At 37.7% G+C, this 21,709-nt stretch overlaps 1 protein-coding gene across 18 annotated transcripts in view; it reads left to right on the top strand.

The window, feature by feature from the left end:
• The window catches only part of SUPT20H (SPT20 homolog, SAGA complex component), a 51,109-nt gene that overhangs the window by 6,355 nt on the left and 23,045 nt on the right, over positions 1-21,709 (top strand). For 10 of the 18 annotated variants that reach the window (XM_067563015.1, XM_067563012.1, XM_067563025.1 and 7 more), the window contains exons 3-10: positions 137-172; positions 1,312-1,370; positions 1,450-1,516; positions 16,002-16,131; positions 18,387-18,490; positions 19,198-19,314; positions 19,509-19,562; positions 20,429-20,568. In XM_067563015.1, coding sequence (XP_067419116.1) covers positions 137-172; positions 1,312-1,370; positions 1,450-1,516; positions 16,002-16,131; positions 18,387-18,490; positions 19,198-19,314; positions 19,509-19,562; positions 20,429-20,568 — 707 coding nt within the window. The remainder of the gene's footprint in view (positions 1-136; positions 173-1,311; positions 1,371-1,449; positions 1,517-16,001; positions 16,132-18,386; positions 18,491-19,197; positions 19,315-19,508; positions 19,563-20,428; positions 20,569-21,709) is intronic. The other 8 variants (XM_067563027.1, XM_067563022.1, XM_067563018.1 and 5 more) reach the window with 2 other exon arrangements.

The raw sequence follows: 21,709 nt of genomic DNA, 5'->3' as shown, positions 1-21,709 counted from the left end.
ATTTGAGCAGCTGGTTCTGTAAAAATAACAAACTAATACAACTTTGAGTCATAGTCAGAGTTTGGGGTAGTTGTTACAGTACAAGGTTTTCATCAGTTAACACACTTTCTAAGAAAGCTGTTTATAATTTTTGCAGCAACAAGCTTTAGAACTGGCATTGGATCGTGCAGAGGTAAGGAGTAGCTAAGTTGCCTATTGACATGTAAATAATTTATTAGGCTTAAACTTAAATGTATGTTTACATTTTGTGCATTTATATTACATGAAGGCGTTTTTGTATAGACTGTGTATACTACATTAGCTTTGCAAAATTGTCACTAAAACTACAAGCCCATTGAATATTATTTGCTTGGTCTTTCCCATGATATTCAAGACTTTAGTTTTCTATTTTTAAAACTATGATGTACCCTGGGCAAGTAGAACCTTATAGGGCTGCTATTTATATAGAGAGTCTACATAAACCTAGTGTGAGCAATGTAAATCATCCCAGAGCCAGCAAAGAATATAGCAGTCATTTTTCATATGCAGTTTCTCTTACACTGTATGATATTGAATTGAAAATATTGTGGGGATGGGGGACCGGGGTGGAGGGGGGTGAGACCCTGACTCTATTTAAAATAAACCAAGTAATCAATCAGCACTTTGTCAAGAATGGAAATGTTTCCCCTGGGCTTTGGATTTTGTGAAAGCTTGTCTATATAAAACTTAAATCAAGGGCTAAATTTGACCTGAGAGCGTCTTAACTAACATTTATTAAAATACTGTACACATCTTGTATTTGTTTAGAATTACCCTGCCTCTCAAAAACATTAGAGAAACACAGGAAGAATGTAGACCTTCTAAAACATAGTTGGCTATGTTCAAAGATAGTGAGTTTTACCAGGGCAACAGCATTACATCTGAATATTGCAGTTGCCTGGTAAAAATACTGTGAAATTTCAGGTTTCTCTAACGTTTTGGTATTATAAATATAAAATGTTGGCATAAACTGTAGTAGACTTCAGAAATTACTTCTTAGCCATGATAATGATAATCATGAAACATACCACTTTTTCATTTTAGTTATGAAAAAAACTCCTTTGTTAGCTGGTGGTGGGAATAATGCACTCTTATTGCTAGAATGGTCTATAGGGGAGGTATTTACATAAGAGTATTTACTCCATTTAAAAAACTATAGTTTTACATATTGTTTGTTGGCTGTGTAATATAGAATAACTACTGTATCCTAAATTTGCTTTACTGATGCTAAGGCTCTTAAAGTAACTTGTATATTGATAGAACTGTTGAGTTTCATGCACCTTTTTCTTCCAGTATGTCATTGAAAGTGCCCGTCAGAGACCTCCCAAACGAAAATATTTATCCAGTGGAAGGTAGCAAATTTTTCAATATTTGAATTTTTATTGTATTGATTTAACATAATTTTTATGTTAACATTTTCCTTAATTTCAGAAAATCTGTATTTCAAAAACTATATGACTTGTATATAGAAGAATGTGAAAAAGAGCCTGAAATAAAGGTAAGTGGAATGTATTTGTTAAGCAACCATTCAGTGCAAATAGGTAAATAAGCAAGTTTAACAGGTTCTTTAACAATGGGGAGACAGCAGCAAATCTTTTGACTGCAGCACTTACATCTGAGGGAGTGAACAGCATAGAAGTCACAAATTATTTGTTTAGACTTGGTATATAAGCAAAGTGTCTTTTCGGTTCAGTATGAAGTAGAAAGAATAAGAGGACTGGTGCAGTTACTAATCAGTTACCCTAGTGTAGTTTAAAAGAAGCCAAAATAGAATTTCAGCAAGAGAAAATAGATGGTTACTAAACTGGTGCTGTGATGTGCCTCCTTTATTGTAAATGAACTACTTTGCTATCTGGTGGAGTACCAGAGAGCCACAAAAGAACTATTTCAAAAGCATCTAACAAGTTTGTTGTAATAATAATATCAAAATTGCTAAATAATAGAGTAGGAGTCCGTGTCTGGGGCTTATTGAGAGATCTGACAGTTGAACCTATACCATCAAAGTCAATGAGAGCATGTTCAGAGTCAGTATTTGTATCTGGAGTCCAGTCCTATTATTGTCACTACCGCCAAAGGACCTGTAGTGTCGTTGTTTTCTGCTTACCTTGGTTTCTAGTGCAGAAGTGGACTTTCCCCATCTTTGAGACTCTTCTATTTTAAATTACCATCTTGTTCCTGGGATAATTGCTGCAAAACTGTGAAGTCTTTTTCAGACCTAAGAAAAGAGCCTTATCTTACCAATTTAGTGGATGAAATGTCAGTACACTAAAATGTACTTGCCTTAGTATGTCAGGTAAAAATAGCATAGGAACCTGCTTCAACACCACTCCCATTTTAAAAAACAAAACAAAACAAAATTAATTCAAATCTATTGTTGGAGTTTTGGGAGGATGGGAAAGGGAGAAACTGTAAGAGTAGCGGATATGATAGCTGCCTTTAACTACCTGAAGAGGGGTTCCAGGGAGGATGGGGCTAGGCTGTTCTCGGTGGTGGTGAATGACAGAACAAGGAGCAATGGTCTCAAGTTGCAGGGCGGGAGGTCTAGGTTGGACATTAGGAAAAAGTTTTTCACTAGGATGGTGGTGAAGCACTGGAATGGGTTACCTAGGGAGGTGGTGGAATCTCCATCTTTAGAGGTTTTTAAGCTGTGGCTTGACAAAGCCCTGGCTGGGATGATATAGCTGAAGTTAGTCCTGCTTTGAGCAGGGGGTTGGATTAGATGACCTCCTGAGGTCCCTTCCAACTGTAATATTCTATGATTCTATGCCAGTCACTGAATCGCTGTAATTTTGGTTTGTCTGATGGTGGCTTTGGCTTCTGTGGTTTTGAGTGTTTATTGTAGTTGAGATTATTTGGCATTGCAAATTCTGGTTAATTCAAATGTGATTTTAATCTCCTCACCTCTACATAATTCAGAACTTTAATTTAATCAGAACAGTGGGATGGGTGAATTGGGTTTCAGCAGCAGGGAGAAGAGAAGGATTGGGTTTGTTGCAGTAGCTAGTTAGGGGCCTGGAGGAAATTAGGAGGATTAAGGCAACAAAGCAGATAGCAGTAGGTTGGTTTTTTGTTTTTGTTTTTTGCTGTAATCATACTAATTTCCTAGGGAGCTAGGAAAATACTGGTGCTTTTGCTCGCTTGCAGGAGAGTAGGGCTGAATATGTAGCAGAAGGTGTGAAGTTCAATCTTGGTGGGAAGGACTGTGTGCACAGGAAGTATGGGGATGAACTCTAATGGTTGTGATGGGGGAGAATCAGGTAGGTTTTAATAGCTGGAAGGTGGGTGGGGAGGAGCTTTTGAGAAGATTTATCAGTAGACTTAACCATCATAGAGGGTTCAAATAGAAATCAATGGTATAATCCAGGTGCTTTAGCAAAAGAGGAAGGCCCTTGGCAAACCTGTGTTTACCCAGCTATAAAGATGCATCACAAGTGGTGAAATAGAGTGAAGGATTAAAGCGAAATCAGGAATACCATTGTAAATTCCTGGTCTGTAAGAATATGAAGGGGATTATTTCTGATTTAGAAGATACCTGAGAGCATAAAGGTCTGGTTAGTGCCCTAATTCACTAAAATAAAATGCTGGTTATTGGAATATACTTATTTCTTGACCTTATTTTCAGTAATGGATCTCCCCAGTAGAGGGAGTTGGTCAGGACCCTTAAAAGATATTTTCACTTAATTTGAAGAGATTTATTGGAAACCATCTCTATCTCTAACACTCATCAACTTCAGTATGTGGATATGCCAAGTACTGTATTGGTAGGCTTGGAAGGTTTAGATTTTTATTGGTAAATGTTGGTAAGCGTTTATTTCAACACACACACAAACCAACAGAAAAATATTTCAATTGATGATAATCAATCCACAGATAGGCTTCATGAATTTATTAGAGTTTGATATAAGGTTATTTACTATGGATATTTTGACATAGGATGTTGACAATTTGAGTTTTAATGGCTAGAAAGCTTTAACTATTTGAATCTCCGTATATATTGTCATTAAATTGCCTGAGCCGCCCAAACTTCGCAAAACTGTGAAAATTTAAATAAATAAAAATAGAAAAAATGCTTTAAAATAAATATTGATATCTGTTGGAATTATAAAAATCAAATTCTGCCAAGCCTATATATTGGTAATGCATCTTTTTAATTTCCAGGAATAAAACTAAATTAGTGGGGTTGGCAAAAATGAATAGCTGGGAAAGAAAACAATATTCTGAGCCAGTGGGAGCAGTGTTTTGATCATATAAAGTGCTATATAATGCCAAGTACTCTGAAAAATCAGGGTGTCTCAAATTGGGCACCCAAAATCATTGGAAACTTTAATCTCTCTGTCTCAGCTCCTGATCTCTATAATGGAGATCATATCCTTCGACTCACAGGGGTGTTGTGAAAATAAAAAGAATGCTTGTTGAAGCACTTGGATACTATAGTGATGAGTACCATAGACAAATCAATGAGGAAACTAATAATTCTGTCTTCAGGGCAGGGTTTAAATAGCATTCAATAAAAATGTCTAAAACCACATATTAACATTTTGATTTTTCTTTATTGTTTAAGTAGTTGTTTTTTAGTGAGCACTATCCATCCTCTGTACTAAATGAGGCAGGGGTATTGTGAAAAATAGAATGTGATCATTCTAATTAATGATTTATACACAAGGAGGCCAAATTGAAATTGCACAGGTAACCTTAATTCTGCCGTTTCCTAATTTTTGAGTGCTTGACTTTGCAACCTTAACACTCTTTTGTGTGACTTCCTACATTTTAATAAAACAAACTGAAAAATCATAAATGCTATCCTGTGGCATCATATTGACACCTATAGGGTTCATCAGCAGAGTTGGAATCTTTAGTTCCACCACACAGATCTCTGCCACTTGAGTGAGCAGCGTATATGATGGGGGATGACTATTTACTACTGCTATGTGGACCAGCCCTATAAGGGGCTGGATCACTTTGCTGGTGGTTTTCACAGAGATATTTGATGATGGAAGAGGAATGATGAGACATGGGAACATTGTATTCTGTTCCACGCTCTGGAGGTGTGTGTAGCTTTTGCCCATTTTCCCTCAAATGTGACCCCTCTTTCTTCATCCCCTCAAGCCTGTTCAAGTCCTCTTTTCTAGATCCCTGACTTCTTGTCCTAGTCTCTCTTCCTCAGGTTTCTCATCCCAGTTTATTTCCTTGCCAAGCTAGTCCTGTTTTCTCCTTCCAGCTTCTTATTCAATCTCTCTGTTCTCTGCCTAGCTCCTTATCTCATTATCTTTGCCCTGGTAGTCTCTGTTCTCCCCCTGTACCCCAGTTTTTTGTCAGATCTGTCTCCCCTCTTCCAACTCCTTGTGTGATCTTGGTGCTCTTTCCTCATCAGTTCCTGATCCCAGTCCCTCCATGACTACTGGCTCCGAGTTCATCTTCCGTGCCCAACTAGTCTCAGCTTCCTCTCCTCCTCTTCCTCCCCCCCCAACACACACACACACACACACACACACACAGAGAGCTGGTCCCAGTCTGTTTCTCTCCCCCTCCTCTGGTCCCAGTCTATCATGACTCCTTGTCCCAACCTACTCCTTTCCCTCCCGTCTGCATTTCAATCAGATGGTTTCCTCTTCCTCACAGCCTGGATAGTAGTGGGGGTGGAGGAATATGTGTGGAAGTATGTAATTGGGAGCCTGGGAAACACTCATTTCCAGTGCCCAGAGCAGCAATTAAAGGAAAAATCTGGCTTTCCTTCTGTGGCCATGGGCTGATGCATGCTCTGTGTAAATCTGCAGTGGAAGCTGTGTAGCTCAAGCATGCTCAATGAGGAAGGAATCTTCAGAGATTTTTAGCTGCTAAAATTGAAGTCTGAATATGTGCAAACTTTAGGTGTTTTCCCCAAAAATCATATAACTTGGCCAAATTTGGGAGAATTTCACAGGGATTGCAAAAGGTATATTCGTGCCACCCTGTGCCACATATCATGGCCTAGATCACATTTCTAGGTACACTAGAGCAGTGGTTCTCAAGCTTTCCAGATTACTCTACCTCTCTCACAAGTCTGATTTGTCTTGCCTACCCCAAGTTTCACCTCACTTAAAAACTAATTGCTTACAAAATCAGACATAAAAATACAAGAGTCACAGCACACTTACTGAAAAATTGCTTACTTTCTCATTTTGTCTTATGAAATTTTAGTTTGTACTGACTTTGCTAGTGCTTTTTACATAGCCTGTTGCAAAACTAGACGAATATCTAGATGAGTGGGTATGCCCCCTGGAAGACCTCTGCATACCCCAGGTATGCATACCCCTGGTTGAGAACCACTGCACTAGGGCATTTGAGAGAAAAGAGCTTAACATTAACAAAACATATTATACCCTAGTCTTGTTCTTGGAAATGGCTAAACTATTTTGGCTGAAATATTCCAAAAAAAATTCAATTTGACGCAGACACCCGGCATTGAAAACTTCAGACTTAATGGTTAGTTTAATAAAGTTATAGGCAACTGAATATAGTTTTACAATGGGAAGTGTTGAGCAGCCTTAATTGGTGGCACCTATTAATGTCAGAGTGCACTTGATATAAAAACTCAACCATACTTTCTTGTTGGACAGTCAAGTCTCCAGAGAGCCAGGTTGTCCCTGCGAAAGTAATTTTATTTTTCCTGGTTCTATCTGTGTATCCTGCACCTGGTTTATACTAGGAAATCTGAACTATAAAATGGCTGTATTGGAGGGAATTCATGTTGTCTCTTAGACCATGCTTATCTTAACCATTTGGCTGCTGAGGGGAAATTTTCTAGCTCCTAAGACATTCTCTCTCTCTCTCTCTCTCACACACCCACCCACCCACCATGCTGCTTATATTTAGGCTTTAGGTTCTCTATCATTTTTTCCCATGTTTCCTCTAGCAGGAAAAAGGCACCATATGTGAATAAAGTAAACTTTGAAGGCTTTGTCCATATGCTTTTCTCAGACCAAAATATATATATTAACAAAGACTTTCTGTCTGCCTGTTATTGGAATGTTCATTCAAAATCTCTGGTATTATGTATTTCTAATTAGGGACATACATGGAATTTCTGTACAGTATATCTACAGATCACTGGTCTCATGTTTTCTACAGAATTTAAGTTTTTTCATTTAAAAATGTTTATTTCTGAGCTTTCTGACTGCAAAATAACTTCCAAACATGAACAATGCAAGGCTGTTTGGAAATTTGGAAAATAACTAAAAGCACTAAGAATAATGCTCAGTGGTGTGTTAATGATTGTTAATTAGAACAATTTAAATGTCAGTGTTTATTATTTTACTGCTGCTAAGTTTAGCTGGATGTTTCTGGTAAGCCTGGGTGCTTATCCAGAGAGTTTGGATGCACTCACCAGGAAATAAGTTTGCAGGCTAAACTAGGCAAAAATTGAATTTTTCTGTTACTTTGAGGGGAGGTGACGAGGTCTTCAGGGTTGTCCTATAAATAAGCCACTTTCCTGCAGAATTACTAAGGTCTGTTTACCAAGAAAGCCTGATGGGGGTGCTGTAGTCTCCCGATAGCCTATAGTGAAACCCAGTTTCTACCTAACTGACTAACTGGACAACATGTTTATTTCACTACGGTCCTGATGTTGGCTTCAGGGCCTTGCACAGTTCCATGCACAGCCTGCTGGCCTTCATTCAGATATGGAATCACTGGACTACTATGAGTGGCCAAGGTGTTGCATGATCTAATGTGCTCCAGTAGTTGGAAGGCACTGATGCCACTCCTCACACTTGGCTCAAAGGGCAGGTGGTGCAGCAGGGGCCAAATGCTCGAAGGGGAAAGGGCAAGAGTTGTTGGGAAACCAATTTGCATTAGTACTTCCCTTGCCATATTGCGTTGCCAATTCACCTGTTATCACCTCTAGGTTTTCCTATCAGGATTGATTTATCTCTTTTATTGGTGAACAATTATTATTTTCTCCAGATTTACTTACTGGCTTGCATCTTTCCAAGTTATTTTCTGCCCAGTTTTCCAACTTCTCTTGGTCCTGTGTGTTTCCTGGTCCTCAGTTGTATTTGCAACTTTACCGGTTTAGTATCTGCAACTTCATTGACAGTGTCTATTCCCGCCTCCAGATTAATGAAGATATTAAGGCTGGAGGAATTGAGTAATGATTGGAGTTAATTTCATAGTCAAGGGATGAAAGCATCCCATAATGCTATGTGGTATCACTAAGAATGCATGATGCTGTTGTATTGGTAACATCACTCAGCACCTATTTTGCTTTCCTTTATCTTGTCTCCCTCAGTTTGCACACTTTTTGATTCAGGGTGGCCTCCTATTATATGTCTGTACAATTGTTGTGCATAATGTGGCTCCAGTCAGGAGTGAGGGGCCCCTAGAGCTTCAATTAAGGGACCACATCATCCCCAAGCAAATGCTTTCTTTACTTAATCTCTTGTGGTACTCCCACAACCACCACTATCCTCTTTTCTCTGCCTCCTCTCAAGGACTGGTACTCCTCGTGAGCTGCTGCTTCAGGTCTGGCAGGGACGACAGGCTGAACTGATACAGTTCACAGAGCAGTCTGCTCCCTCTGGACTTGCAGTACTGATGTCCCTGCAGTACTCCTGTGTCTGAACCCTAGAAGAAGAATGAGACAGAATGTTGGTTCACCTTCAAAACTGGGCCTATGACCACAGTCCCCACTCATGCTGAACTGTATGTGGTCTGGAGGATCAGGCCTACAAGAAGTAAAAATTACTTAATCTCAGGATCACTGCAGCCCTGAGATGACAATACTTATAATTCAGGCCAGACTTGCAGGCCCAGAGCCTATCTGTGGGGGGGAAGCCTCTTGGAAACTGTCGTGCCCATATGCAATTGTGAAAACATTTCATGCCTTAGGTGAGGCACAGCGTTAGTTGTTGTTAAAATAATTTGAATAAGGCTTTGAATTTCATGTTGGAAACCATACAATACTAGGTGCAAACATGGTAAACAAAAAAAACACGTACCTGCTTCTGTGCCATAGAACTGCTTTTAGGAGTTAACCTAGGAGCTATGAGAGAGGTGTCATAACAGTTGCACAGGTTGGAAGGACCTCTTTCTTTGGATGCACTTCCCGGTTCTACCAGAAAAACAGGCTTGTAAATGTTGACAAACTGAACTATTGCAGGAACAAATAGCACTGAGCAAAAGTTATCTGCAATGCTTGTCCCTGAAAGTGTTAAATTTAGACATTTTTAAATCAGCTGGTCCAGGTAAGTTGCATGCAAGTGTTTTAAAAGAGCTGCCTGAGGAGCTTGCTGAACTGTTAATATTGATTTTTTTTCAATAAGTCTTGGAGCAGTAGGGAAATTCCAGAAGACTGGAAGAAAATTAATATTATGCCAATATTTGCAAAAGTTAAATAGCATGACTAGGGTAATTATAAGCCTATCCTCCTGACATCTTTCAATCAGAGAAAGGTATAACATGATCCAGAGGCTGGAAGTTGCAGATAGACAAATTCAGACCAGAAACAAGGTGTGAATTTGAGAGTGAAGATAATTTACTGTTGGAATAACTTACCAAGGGTTGTGGTGGATTCTCCTCACTGACCATGTTTAAATCAAGTTTGGAAGTTTTCTAAAAGATGTGCAGTAGGAATTATTCAGGGGAAGTTCTATGGCCTGTTTTATACAGAAGGTCAGACTCCATGATCACAATGGTCATTTCTGGCCTCGGAATCTAAGAAATGATGTGCTTGCTTGGTGTAGGCAGATCTGTAGCTGCAATGAACATCAGACAGGACTAAACAGCTTTCTATGACTAGGTAGAAGTTCACTCTCCAGGCCTTATTCTCTTGCTATAGAATAATGAGCTACTCTGTTAGCATGAGGAAGAGATTGGATGAGAATACAGCTGATTTCTAGAATGTATGTGTGAAAATATATTCTCCCTAATTTAACTCTAGTAATAAGACAAATTTTGTTTACTCCATAGCATTTGTTTTGAGTTTAATCTTAGAAAATTTACCTCTAAGATTAGTTTTATAACATTTTGTCAAACACTGCTCCTTTATTATACATCTAGGCACCCTCAACATTTAAGAAGTCTATTGTTTTAAACTAAGAATATTAAAGCCTGTCTCTTTGTGTTTGGCATCTTACATTCCACACACCAAATTAAGCCCTGGGGGAAGCAAGCACAACTGTAATTGCAGTCTGTGGGAGTTGTGCTCTTTTTCAGAAAGGGCTTAATTTGGTCCATTTTTCTCCTCCCCTATTGTCTATGGGGCTAGATCACCAGCATCTTAAGTTTAAGCCTCTTGTTCTGTTAGCTTTCATGACCTCTAACTATCTTTTCAAAGTCATAGAATCATAGGGTTAGAAGGGCCTGCAAGGGTCATTGAAAAATCATTTGAAGTCCTTCAAAAAGAGAAGCCATGACCTGATATTTCTAATGGCTTTAAAAAAAGGCAAGCGAAAAGAATTCAAGGCAAATAAATGCAGGCGTTTGAAGAAGTCTTTATATATTCTAGAAGCATAGTATGAGGCATTAACTTTGCAGTTAATCTTTAAAGAGTCACTATTTGGTTCAGAGGTGGTCTCCCTCAGGAAGAATGGGACTAAGCCTATTTTTGCACTATTGGCAAGAAACTGTGGAGAAGGAAATGAGATCACTCTTAAGGTGCAAACAAAAATGTTAATGGTTTTCTTGGAGTGATGGATCCCTACTGCACAGGCAGTTCCTTGTTAAGAAGAATAAATTAAAATTTGAAAACAGGCTTCCATCATGGAGACAGACTTTTAAACTTCCTGCTAATCTGCATACTATTTTGAAGTGATATATATAATTCATAGATGCACCTTTACCATGCTAAATGGCCCCCGGATGCTTCATAATTTGTGGATAATTAATCAGGTCTTGATTACTTTTGGAAAGTAAAAACTCTAGATAAAACTCTTCTGCCATTTTGATCAGTAGTTTTCAAGATTAGAAGGGAGCTCTATAGTATAAACTAATCCTCTTGCATAACTCAGGCCGTAGAATTTTACCCACTATTTCCTGTATTTTGCCCAGTAATTTGTGGATGACCTAGAGTATATATGTTATATTGTTACAATGTCTCTGGACATGTAGTCTTCAGGATTGGAAAACAAACTAAAATGCTCTCAAAGGAGAGTTCCAAATTTCTTAGTTTGGCTACTTTGAGCCAGTTTTTTTGTTTGTTTTTGTTTTGATTTTTGGCAGATTTTGAGGGTTTTTTTGTTTTGGAACTGTAGACTTCATATGGAGCAACTCAAGTGACTTACTTTTGGGAAGGAAGATGCTGTGTGAAGACTTCAAATCTCCATTGCATGAACAGAAGAAAATCTGTCACCACCTGAAGAAATAAAACAAACGTGTCAAATAATTAAAATGGATACAAATTCTTAACTGCTTGTGCTGAATGAAGTACTTTTTAATAGAGAGTAATTAATAAATGTTTCTAATTCCGGAATTCTTTTATGGAAAACGACCTGGCCTTTAAATTGCTGCCTGTCCAATTATGCGGCTCTCAGTTGTTATGGGATATAGGTCAAAGCACAGCCCTTTGTGAGAAATCAGTATTTAAACAAAATTGCTCCTATGGCTTTCTTTCTGTGTTCTCTCCTCAATTCTTTTTTTAAGTATGTTAATACTTACATATTTATTATTTTAATTGGAGCACTTCATTAGTTGTGGTGATCTGAATTCATCTCTTGAGTAATGGCTTCTGTAATATCACAAAAAATATTTACCAGAACTGTTGCATTCTCATCTTTCTCTTAGTAACTTGTATGACCATAGGTAAATCAATTGTCTACTCTCCCTTATCTTTATTTTTCCCTAGAAGGCATGTGAAAATTCACACGCATTGTATAAGGCATAATTGATGTTTCAGAGTGCTGTATAAGGGCCGAGTATTATGACAGCTGCAATGACATGTATTAATAAAGTTTTTAAAATCATCTATATAATAAGCCCTAAAAAGAAATGTTTACAGATGGACCAGTGACCTTGCACTTCAGTATAGAAGATAACAGAGGGTTAGGAGGCCTTTTGGTCTATGAAACTAGAAAGTGATGAGCTAGTTTCTTGGGCTTGTATAACTACAAAACAAATTGCTGAAACTAAGGCAGCCCTTTCTCATTTATCATGCTGGTCATCTCTGGAACAGACTAGGTCATTGGGAATAGTTTTGCAGTAGGTTTTTGACACCAAAAATGGTTAGTCTTCAAGGCTGATAAAGTGACAGGATTAAAATTGTAGTATGTCCACAGGATGACATAACTACATATTTAGTCAGGGCAGATCCTATGCTATTAATTTCTGCTGCCTGTAGAATCAGGTATGAATTTGCTGGGCTTTATATCAAGACTTCTTCTAAACATGATAAACTGAGAGAGAGAGGATTTTTTAGGCCTGTTACTGAAACTAAAATGTTCATGATGTAGTTTGTGTTTGGTGTGAAGTGGCAGGCTTCTGTTTCAGAAATAGCCTCTAGTTATAGTAATTGTACTGGTCTCAGTAAAGTGCTGCCTGTCAGCCCAGGAGAAAAAATGAAACATGACCTCAGATGGATGGCGGCAGCATTTTTCCATATTTGCATACTATCAAATAAGCTGATACCTGATAAGCAGCGAGAGCAGCTTTTCAGAGACACTCACTTTAGCCATGTTAAGAACAGTGACTGGCCATAAAAATAAACTTTGACAGTGTAATTTAAAATATTTAAGTTGGGGTCCAGGAGAATACAGTAATGTATAGTCTTGGAATTAATCTTATTGGTGTCCAAATGATGATCTGTGGGCTAATAAAATACTTGACTGAATGCTTTACTGTTCGGTAGGGATAGGAAAAATACAAACCTGGTGCCTAAATACACTTCTCATAGATCTTGTTTGAGAGAGAAAAAGGATAGCTATCCTTCATAGTATGTAATAGTTTTTGTGCCCCAGTAGAAGTCACGGGAGGGAAAAGCGGCAAATCTCTACATTTTGCTTGCTGCTGTAACTGGCTCCTCACACCCTGGGACCAAACATAATGAAGCTGTCACTCTCTACTTCTGCTGAATGTCAAGTGAAGGCAGACGGGAAAAAATAAAAGGTCCCATCAGCCCTAATCTGGCACCTACATTGTAGCAGCAGCCAGCAGGCCCGGTAGAACCAGCCCTAAGCCATAACGCCTAACAGCCAGCTGAGTGGAGAAATTGATGTTTTTATATGATTATGAAATCTTGTACTTACAGTGCCAATTCATACTGCAAACTCACTCGCTTTACACTGCAAAAATTGATTTAAATAGTTCAAGTGGATAATCCGAACCTGATGTCAAAAATATCTTATTTTAGCACCAGAGGACCAAAAAAGATAGGAAAATGTAACTGAACAACTACTTACTTACAAGAATATATTTGGAAAAAAATAAAATTAATTTATCATTCACATACAGTTGCACATGGTTAGCTGAATTACATTAGCTTTACAATGGAATTACCGTTATAATTGTTTGTACTCATCATTTATTAGGGGACAGCTCCCTCCCTTAAAATTATAGATCTGTTTTCTGTTGTTAGCGGGACACTTGGATACACTTCTGACATAAATCATGTATCTAATTCTGACCGCATTTAGTGATTCTGTCAGAAGTAGTCAGTTGATGAAGTTACTCATTTGCCCAGGCTTAGCATAAAATAGTGCTTTTCAGTAGATTATCTGAGTTTCTGCTGTGTGGTATTTACACATCAGACCAGAATTTAGAAAATGTCGTAATTCTGTTCCCTTAATACAGAGATGGAGATCTTGTTTATTCTTTGAATGCTTTAGATCATTGTGGCAATATATAAAAGATTAGATGATATGTGGGTATTATAAAATCCAACTATCTGAAATTCATTTCCTGTTGACCTCTGTTAAATAACAGCAAAGATTTTATTCCTGAGTTTAGTCCTGCCAATTTGAGCGCTTTCAAGTTAAAATGTCTTATCATATGACTGAAAATCTTGAGCTATAGTATTACCAAGAATGAAAGGAACATAATTATCCAATATTGACAACAGACCTTTTCTTGAAAACAAGATCAACATTTGCTAAGAATCCTCCCAAAGGAAAGCAATCCTAGGCTGATCCACTGTCAGAGACAGGATACTGTGCTTGGTGGATCATTGGTTTGACCCAGTATGGCTGTTCTTGTGATTGTGGGAATGTTTGTTTTGTTTTAAGGAAAGCACTACATTCAAGGACAATATTGCTTGAGCTAGGTGAATGGGTGGAGTTGTGGGGATCTGTTACATCTTCCTCTCAAGCACTCATCACTCGCCGACTGTGATGATACCATAGCAAACTAAGGCCTTGGCTACACTAGCACTTATGCCAGCAAAATTTGTTGCTTGGGGGTTGTGAAAAAAACACACCCTGAGTGATATAATTTTCGCCAGCATAAGAACTTGTGTGGACAATGCTATGTTGGCAGGAGAGTGCCCTCCTGTTGACATAACATGGCTACCCAAGTGCTCTTACAGTGGCACAGCTGTGTCGCTATAAGTTTTAAGTATAGACTAGTCCTAAGTGAGCCATTTGGTTGCTTCAGTAGGACGGTTCTTATGCTCCTAAATACTTCATTCTTTGAATCTCAATTCAGCTCAAGGCATAGCAACCTCATCCCCAATCCTGTAAGCACTGAGCTTCTGTAGAAGCAACACATGTGCAATCTTCTGTTCCTACTTGGAGATGAGGTGTCATGTAAGTCTGGATAGATGGAAACATTTGCATTGCTGACAGGTTGTATCTCCAGAGCCACAGGGGAAGCATCTGATCTCTTGAGCATCTTAAGCATTGCACTGTTGGCAGGAGCTGGTTTCTTCCCTGAATTTCCAATGTAGCTGAAGCACTGTGCTGTTTCATTTGTTTCTCTGCTGTTGCCTGCATGTGTGTGTCAGGTATATTAGACAGGAGAACATGCAGTTGTTGCCACCATTTATGAGTTCAAGAGGCCTGAGAAAGAGCTAGCTTCTGGCAGTCAGCTCAGGGCTATTCAGGATGAGATCCACAGTTTTCCCCCCATTTTTCCTGCAGCCCTGTTAAAATAGCCTCTTGTCTTAGTAGCAATAATCCTGCCTCAATCTGTTTGTCCTTTCCTCTCAGAAAGTGGCAAAAGTGGTGGCACATTGGTGTATTTTCTTTGATATGCTTGGTCCCTGGAGGAGAGGACAACAGTGGTGAAATTTTTGTTTGTCCCCTGGGTGTGACTCATGCTACATTTCATCAAAGCAGCACCTCCACATAACCTTACCCCTCAACCATGAAGTGATGACAGGAGGTGACACAGAAGAATCTCAGGCTTAAAAATTGAATACTCTTCTATTGCCAAAGACTTTAAATAGCTGAAAGTGTGTGGTGGTGGTGGGGGAAATAGGTCATTCACACCTAAAAACTGTGGCGGTGAACAAGATCCGCCTTACAAATAATAGTGAAAAAGTTATTTATTTTAGCACTTGGAGCAAATTTCAGCAAATTTAGGCAAGGCAATGCAACTAAGAAAAATTTCAAATTTTACAGTCATACTGTAAAACTGGAGGGAATCTTTTGCTGTTAAGAATTTCTGGAGGCCTTTTTGTTCTGTCAAAGTGCCATTTGGCTAAATTTACAATTTATAAAATAAATGTACAGAGTAGGTTTCATAGGGTTATATGGGGGTATTCTTAGATTGTAACCATGTTAACTGTAGACTTACGAATGAAAAGGATTAGAAAGACCCAAATGAGTGATTTTTCTCAAGTTTTTTTTTTTTTTTAAGATGTGCAATTTATATTACTTTACTTCATGAATATTTCCTATTGTGTGTTTGTTTAAATACTGGGTTTCTATAAATCTGTACTTTGACACTGAGGTACACTATGTTCAGCAGTCTCTAATAATTTCGCCTTTGGATTTATTTATTTATTTAGGTTAACAATATCATAATATTCATTACTTGATATTATTGCTTATTTTCATGAGCACACTTTACTTTTAAAGCAGAAGCTGAGGCGAAATGTGAACTTACTTGAGAAGCTGGTTATGCAGGAGACGTTGTCATGTCTGGTAGTGAACCTCTATCCAGGAAATGAGGGTTATTCACTGATGCTCAGGGGAAAAAATGGCTCAGGTAATATTCTGCTGTTTAATTCTTTTCATCTTCAAAGTGCTTCCCAAATGCTAAGTAGTCAGTATGAGTATGCTGGCTCCTTGCCTTTGGTGCTTGTTTCTGTTCTAAAGCAATTTCCTATACAAGTCTGTTCTTGAACTAGAAATAAAAACGTCCAAGCATCTGATCTTGGATGATGCTCATATGAGCACAGGAATAAACTCTAAATTAGCAAGATTTAGCCCTCTGCTTAGTCCTTACCTCTGTATATGGCATTTATTTATCCAGAGACAAATTCATTCCTTTACAGAGAGTGTGGCCTGGACCATTTAAATTCAGCCTGTCTCGGTCCTTCATTTCCTGCCAGTCTTCTTGTCCCAATCTTTCCAAGTCTTTTTGCCTAGCCAGGTCCAGTCTCCCTATCCAAGTCTTAGTCTTCTACCAAGCTCCTTGCCCAGGCAGTTCCAATCTTGCTGCCCCCCAGCTCCTCATCCAGTCTCAGGCACTTCCCTCTCTGTGCTTCTCATCCTAATCTCCTCTCCTCCCCCGGGCTGCTTGTCCCAATCTATTCTCTCCACGTTTAGGTCCGACTCATCCCCTCTGCACTCATGTTAGGCAGCAGGTAGGAAGCAACCTGGGTGCCAGCTGGGAGAGCACTGGGAACACAGGAAAGACAGTTGCCCTGCTTTCTTTTCTGTGCTGGGTGCTATGATAGCACACAGAGGCTGGGTGCAACAATTGCAGGGGAAGACCTTCTGAGTCCTTGTAGCCATGGGCTGGAATTTGCCCAGTCAAAGTGGAATCTTAAGAGCATTTAGCTGTCAAACTCTAAGAAGTCTCTACTGAGTATGCATGAACTTATTTTTTTTCCAAAGTTTTATAACTTGGCCAGATTTAGGCATTTTTTCAGGGGAACAGCAAAAAGCAATGCCCTTGCCAAATTCCAAGTCCCTGCTCAAAAGCACAGAGGTGCTAGAGATTCTCAACGAAACAGTTGTAAGAATTTTTTTAACCTGGGCAAAACAACAAATTTCCCCCTAATTTTGTTCTTGGAAACAACTGAACTTTTTTTTTTTTTTTTTTTTAAACTTTCTTGGAAAAATCAGCTTAGGCAGACACCCAGCATAGGAAATTTCAGCCCACGTGGTTAAATTTGGTAAAACTATAAGCAACTAAAAAGAAGATCTTAAAGTGGGAAATGTGAGGTAACCTTAATTGTAGGTTGTACTACCTGCTGTGCTTACAATTAAAGGGGAACATTTTCAGAAGTGACTAGTTATTTTGCATGCCCAGTTTGAAATGCCTAAATCATCCTGATTTTCAAAGAGCTGGCCCTCAGCATCTCACGACAGTCAAGCTCCTTTAAGTTTAATCAAGTTGGGTACTCAGAAACTGTGGTACCCAAAATCACCAGTTACTTCTGAAAATGTAGGCCTAACTTAAGTGTTTCTGCCTTTTAGCCAGGAACAGGAACTCCAGAAGATTAATCATATTGTAGTGCACCCTTGGAGAAAACAAAGAGATTTAAATAAAAATTTCTAAAGTAAAAGGCAGTGAAGTAATAGACAGTTTCTAGGTAATTTCTTACAAAATAAATTAGCATTTTCTTTAATACATTGTGTTATTTGTGTCACACAATTCAAGGCAAATATCAGGTGAGACAGATGTTGGGAAAGCAGCATTCCACACTTCCTACAACTAACAGGAAATTTAGTTTGTCCATATAAGGGCTGTGTTATTGTTGAAATATGTAGCCCCTGATCCTGCAAAAACTTATGCACATACTTAATTTTCAACATGTGAATAGTCTCATTGAAGCCAATGGGATTCCTTATGTGCTTGAAGTTTAAGCATGTACATAAGTGTTTGTAGGATCAGGGCTGAATACGTTAGCATTGTTTGCACTACTTTTTTTTAATTGTTTCCATCATTTCTTGCTGAATTAGTTCTATTTGTTGATACTGAAAGAAACAGATTTCCTGTCCCTGTGTAATTTAGGTTTACTGAGAACCCATTTTGGGGCCAAATTCTGCTCTTATTGAGATAAATAAGAGTTTTGCCACTTACTGCAGTAAGAGCAGGATCAAGTGCATATTAAATGACTGGGACATACAATCAAAAGCATGAAAATGGATATTGTACAAAGAAAATTGGGATTTGGGATACTTTTCCCCAGCCCCACTTTTTCTTTTTAACATGCTTATTTTTAGTATTTTACTTTTTAAGCTGTAGTGGAAATAAATAAATAAGGCATTGCATTCTTTGTTTGAATTCAGATTCTGAGACCATTCGACTGCCTTATGAGGAAGGTGAACTCCTTGAATATTTGGATGCAGAGGAGCTGCCACCTATTTTGGTTGATCTTTTAGAAAAATCTCAGGTATGAAAGTCTTTTCAATGAAGGATTATTCTTTTAATCAGTCTCTGATCCGGTCATGTGCTTCCTAAGATTCTTTTAGTGTCCAAAATAAAATATCTTGTTAGCATCGAAAACAAATACATTCATGCACATTTTGGTTTTTTTCCATGGTTTAGTCTAACATGAAGAACTCCTATGGTTGTTATGCACCAGAAAAGTGTACTTTTATGAAATTCCAATGTCAAACATTTCACTAATGTAGGTAGTCAAGTTTTCTCTTTTAATATTAATATGCTGTTTTGGAGCTTGGGTGTTGGATCTATCTGGGTGTGTACGAAAGATCACTACACTTGACGATGCCTTGTGGTTTAGAAATCTTTATTGGTTTAGCCATTGCAATAATAAGCACAGCACCAAGGACCATAGTATGCAAACAGCAACAACTGTACAACTTCCATTGACTTCAGCAGAAATGACACCATCCTGTGCTGGAGATGAATTTGGTTTTATGTTTGATGGATGGGGTATGCATATTTACAAATCATTACATGAGTGACCAAAAGGTATTTAAAGACAGTGGCTAACACCATTAATAGTCTCAGGATCCACCCACTCTATTGTGCTTTATATATTTTAAACTTTATTATATATATATTACAATGGTGTATCCTGAGACAATTCTATAATACATATATTTATAGAAACATTTTTTTGTATATTTCAAACAGGTTAATATTTTTCATTGTGGCTGCGTCATAGCAGAAATACGTGACTACAGGCAGTCTGGTAATATGAAATCTCCAACATACCAAAGCAAGCATGTTCTTCTGCGTCCAACAATGCAGGTAAGAGGTTCGCCAAATTGAATTGTTTAAACTACCCTTCAGTGGCATCCCCTTTTTCTCACTCTTTAACATAAATGTCATAATAAAAATTAGCCATCACTTTTAAATAGTTTATATAATTTATATACAGATATATTACAATTACATTTTAGTATTTATTTGAAAAGTAACCAAAAGTTTGCCCATTTTTCCAGACTTTAATTTGTGATGTGCATTCTATAACAAGTGACAACCACAAATGGACACAGGTGAGTTTCTATGTAAATTTAAACCTTACAATGATATAAAGGATGGAACAAAGCAATTTGGCAAAATATATTAAACTGACATTGTACAGACGTTGGATTATTTTCGGGTGGTTGAGAGTCTGTTTAATGATCCAGAGATGTGCCAGATCACCTCATTAGCAGCCTAATCTTGCAAGATGTTGAGCACCCTCAATTCTGACAGAAGATAATAGGTATTGAAGATGTTCAGCACTTAATCTTTAATTATATGATTATCTCTTAATTTTGTCATCCAACTAGTCTGCCCTCCTTGCCCTCATCATGTTCATCATTTAGGCCCAGGTTGGCATCTCAAAAGGATTCTATAACACTATACTACTCTCCTGTGTAGAAGCACTTTCCCACTGGTACTGATAGCAGAGTGAAACTGACTAGGATTATGCAATTCTAGTTGATTTAACGCAATGGAAGTTGCTAGTGGCTAAATACATCTGCTGAGAAGCACAGGCATATTCAAGTCCTTTGCCACAGCCAATATCTGTTGTCTCATATCAATCAGTTCTGATAAAATAGAAACTCTGACACCTCATCAAGATATGTAATTGACAGACTACTGATTTGCTTATTGCTTGAAAGATATGTGTTTGTGTGTGTGTTTGTGTTTGAAGTTCCTCAGGCCACAATAGAGCATAATGATTCCTAAACAATAAATATTATATTTTACTGGGTTAACAATCTAAAACAAAGTTATCAAATTATGTGTGTGTGCATGTGCGCATGTGTATGCACACACTCAGATACCATGATGATAGGCTTTTATTTCATGCTCATCTAGATATACAAAACTTCCGTATTTTTACATATATTATAATTTGGATATATTATAGGAAGACAAACTTCTACTTGAGAGCCAACTTATCTTGGCAACAGCAGAGCCTCTGTGTCTTGATCCTTCAATAGCAGTAACTTGCACAACAAACAGACTCCTCTATAACAAGCAGAAGATGAACACTCGCCCAATGAAAAGGTAATAATTAGTCTATGATGTGTTAGGACATCCGTAAAAAAATCTAAAAGAGGTTTATATATCGCGTTAAAGAAAAATTAAGAAAAATCATGCACTAACGTTGTATGTTCATAACTAGTTCTCATTCATTCAAATTAAACGTGTTGAAATGCTTGGGAAATTTTATTTTTAAATCATTAAAGTTTTAAGATGGACACTTGGGAAAAAATTATTTTTAAGGAAATCAAAAGTTTGGCTTATAATAGTATCAGTTAATACTTGTAATCTGAATCTTAAGTACTTGTTCTGTGTGATACTTTAACAATCTCTTCCAAATAGGAAATGCTCGAAGGCCTATTATTGGATTATACTAAATTGCAGCTGGTAATATATAAAATATGTAATGTATACTGAATGAATACCAAATTGTATTCCTCTCTTATGGTCACGTCCAGTTTTTTGCCCCAGCTTACAATCAGAATATGAGCAGAGTCAGACAGCCTCTGTGAACAATGTTAAATATGAGTATATGGTGTTAAAAATGTTTCATCATAAACTTTCCTTGCACTACTTTGCCAAAAAATGAATTAAAAGCTATAGTTCACCAGGATAATATTTCACAGCTTTAATTTTATTAACATGGGATCTTATTTTCATGAACTGACTTTACTTGAATATTTTTTTTCTCATTTATAAATTATATAGCAGGAAAAAATCCAGCAAAATGAATGTGGTTTTCTATTGCTTAAATGGTTCAACAAATTTAGAGCATTAGTGTCATGCAGAAGGTCTCGATCCTGTAAAATTTATGTACAAGCTTAATTTTAAACAGTGGATGGAACTGTTCTTATGCTTAAAGTTAAGCCCATGTATAATTGTTTGGAGGATCAGGGTCTGAATGATGTTAGGAGCAGTAATGGTACTCAAATTACTAAACAGGCTGTTAGAATAGCTTCATTTTGTGTTTGGTTGTGTTCATTACTATTTTATAGTAGCCTGAAATGGTTTAAAGTTATTTTACTGAGAAATACATTTATGCTCAGTAATATGGAAAATATATAAATGATCTGTTAGAATTAACAAAATAGGTGTAAAAATAGATCTTAGATGCTCATGTGTTATGCTTAAAGCACAGCCTATGGTATATAAATACAAATAATTA

This window comes from Emydura macquarii, unplaced genomic scaffold (genome assembly GCF_026122565.2).
Source record: "Emydura macquarii macquarii isolate MOO-44397 ecotype Brisbane River unplaced genomic scaffold, CSIRO-AGI_Emac_v2 contig_2473, whole genome shotgun sequence".
NCBI lineage: Eukaryota > Metazoa > Chordata > Testudines > Chelidae > Emydura > Emydura macquarii.
This window is presented reverse-complemented; position numbering and strand designations above follow the sequence as displayed.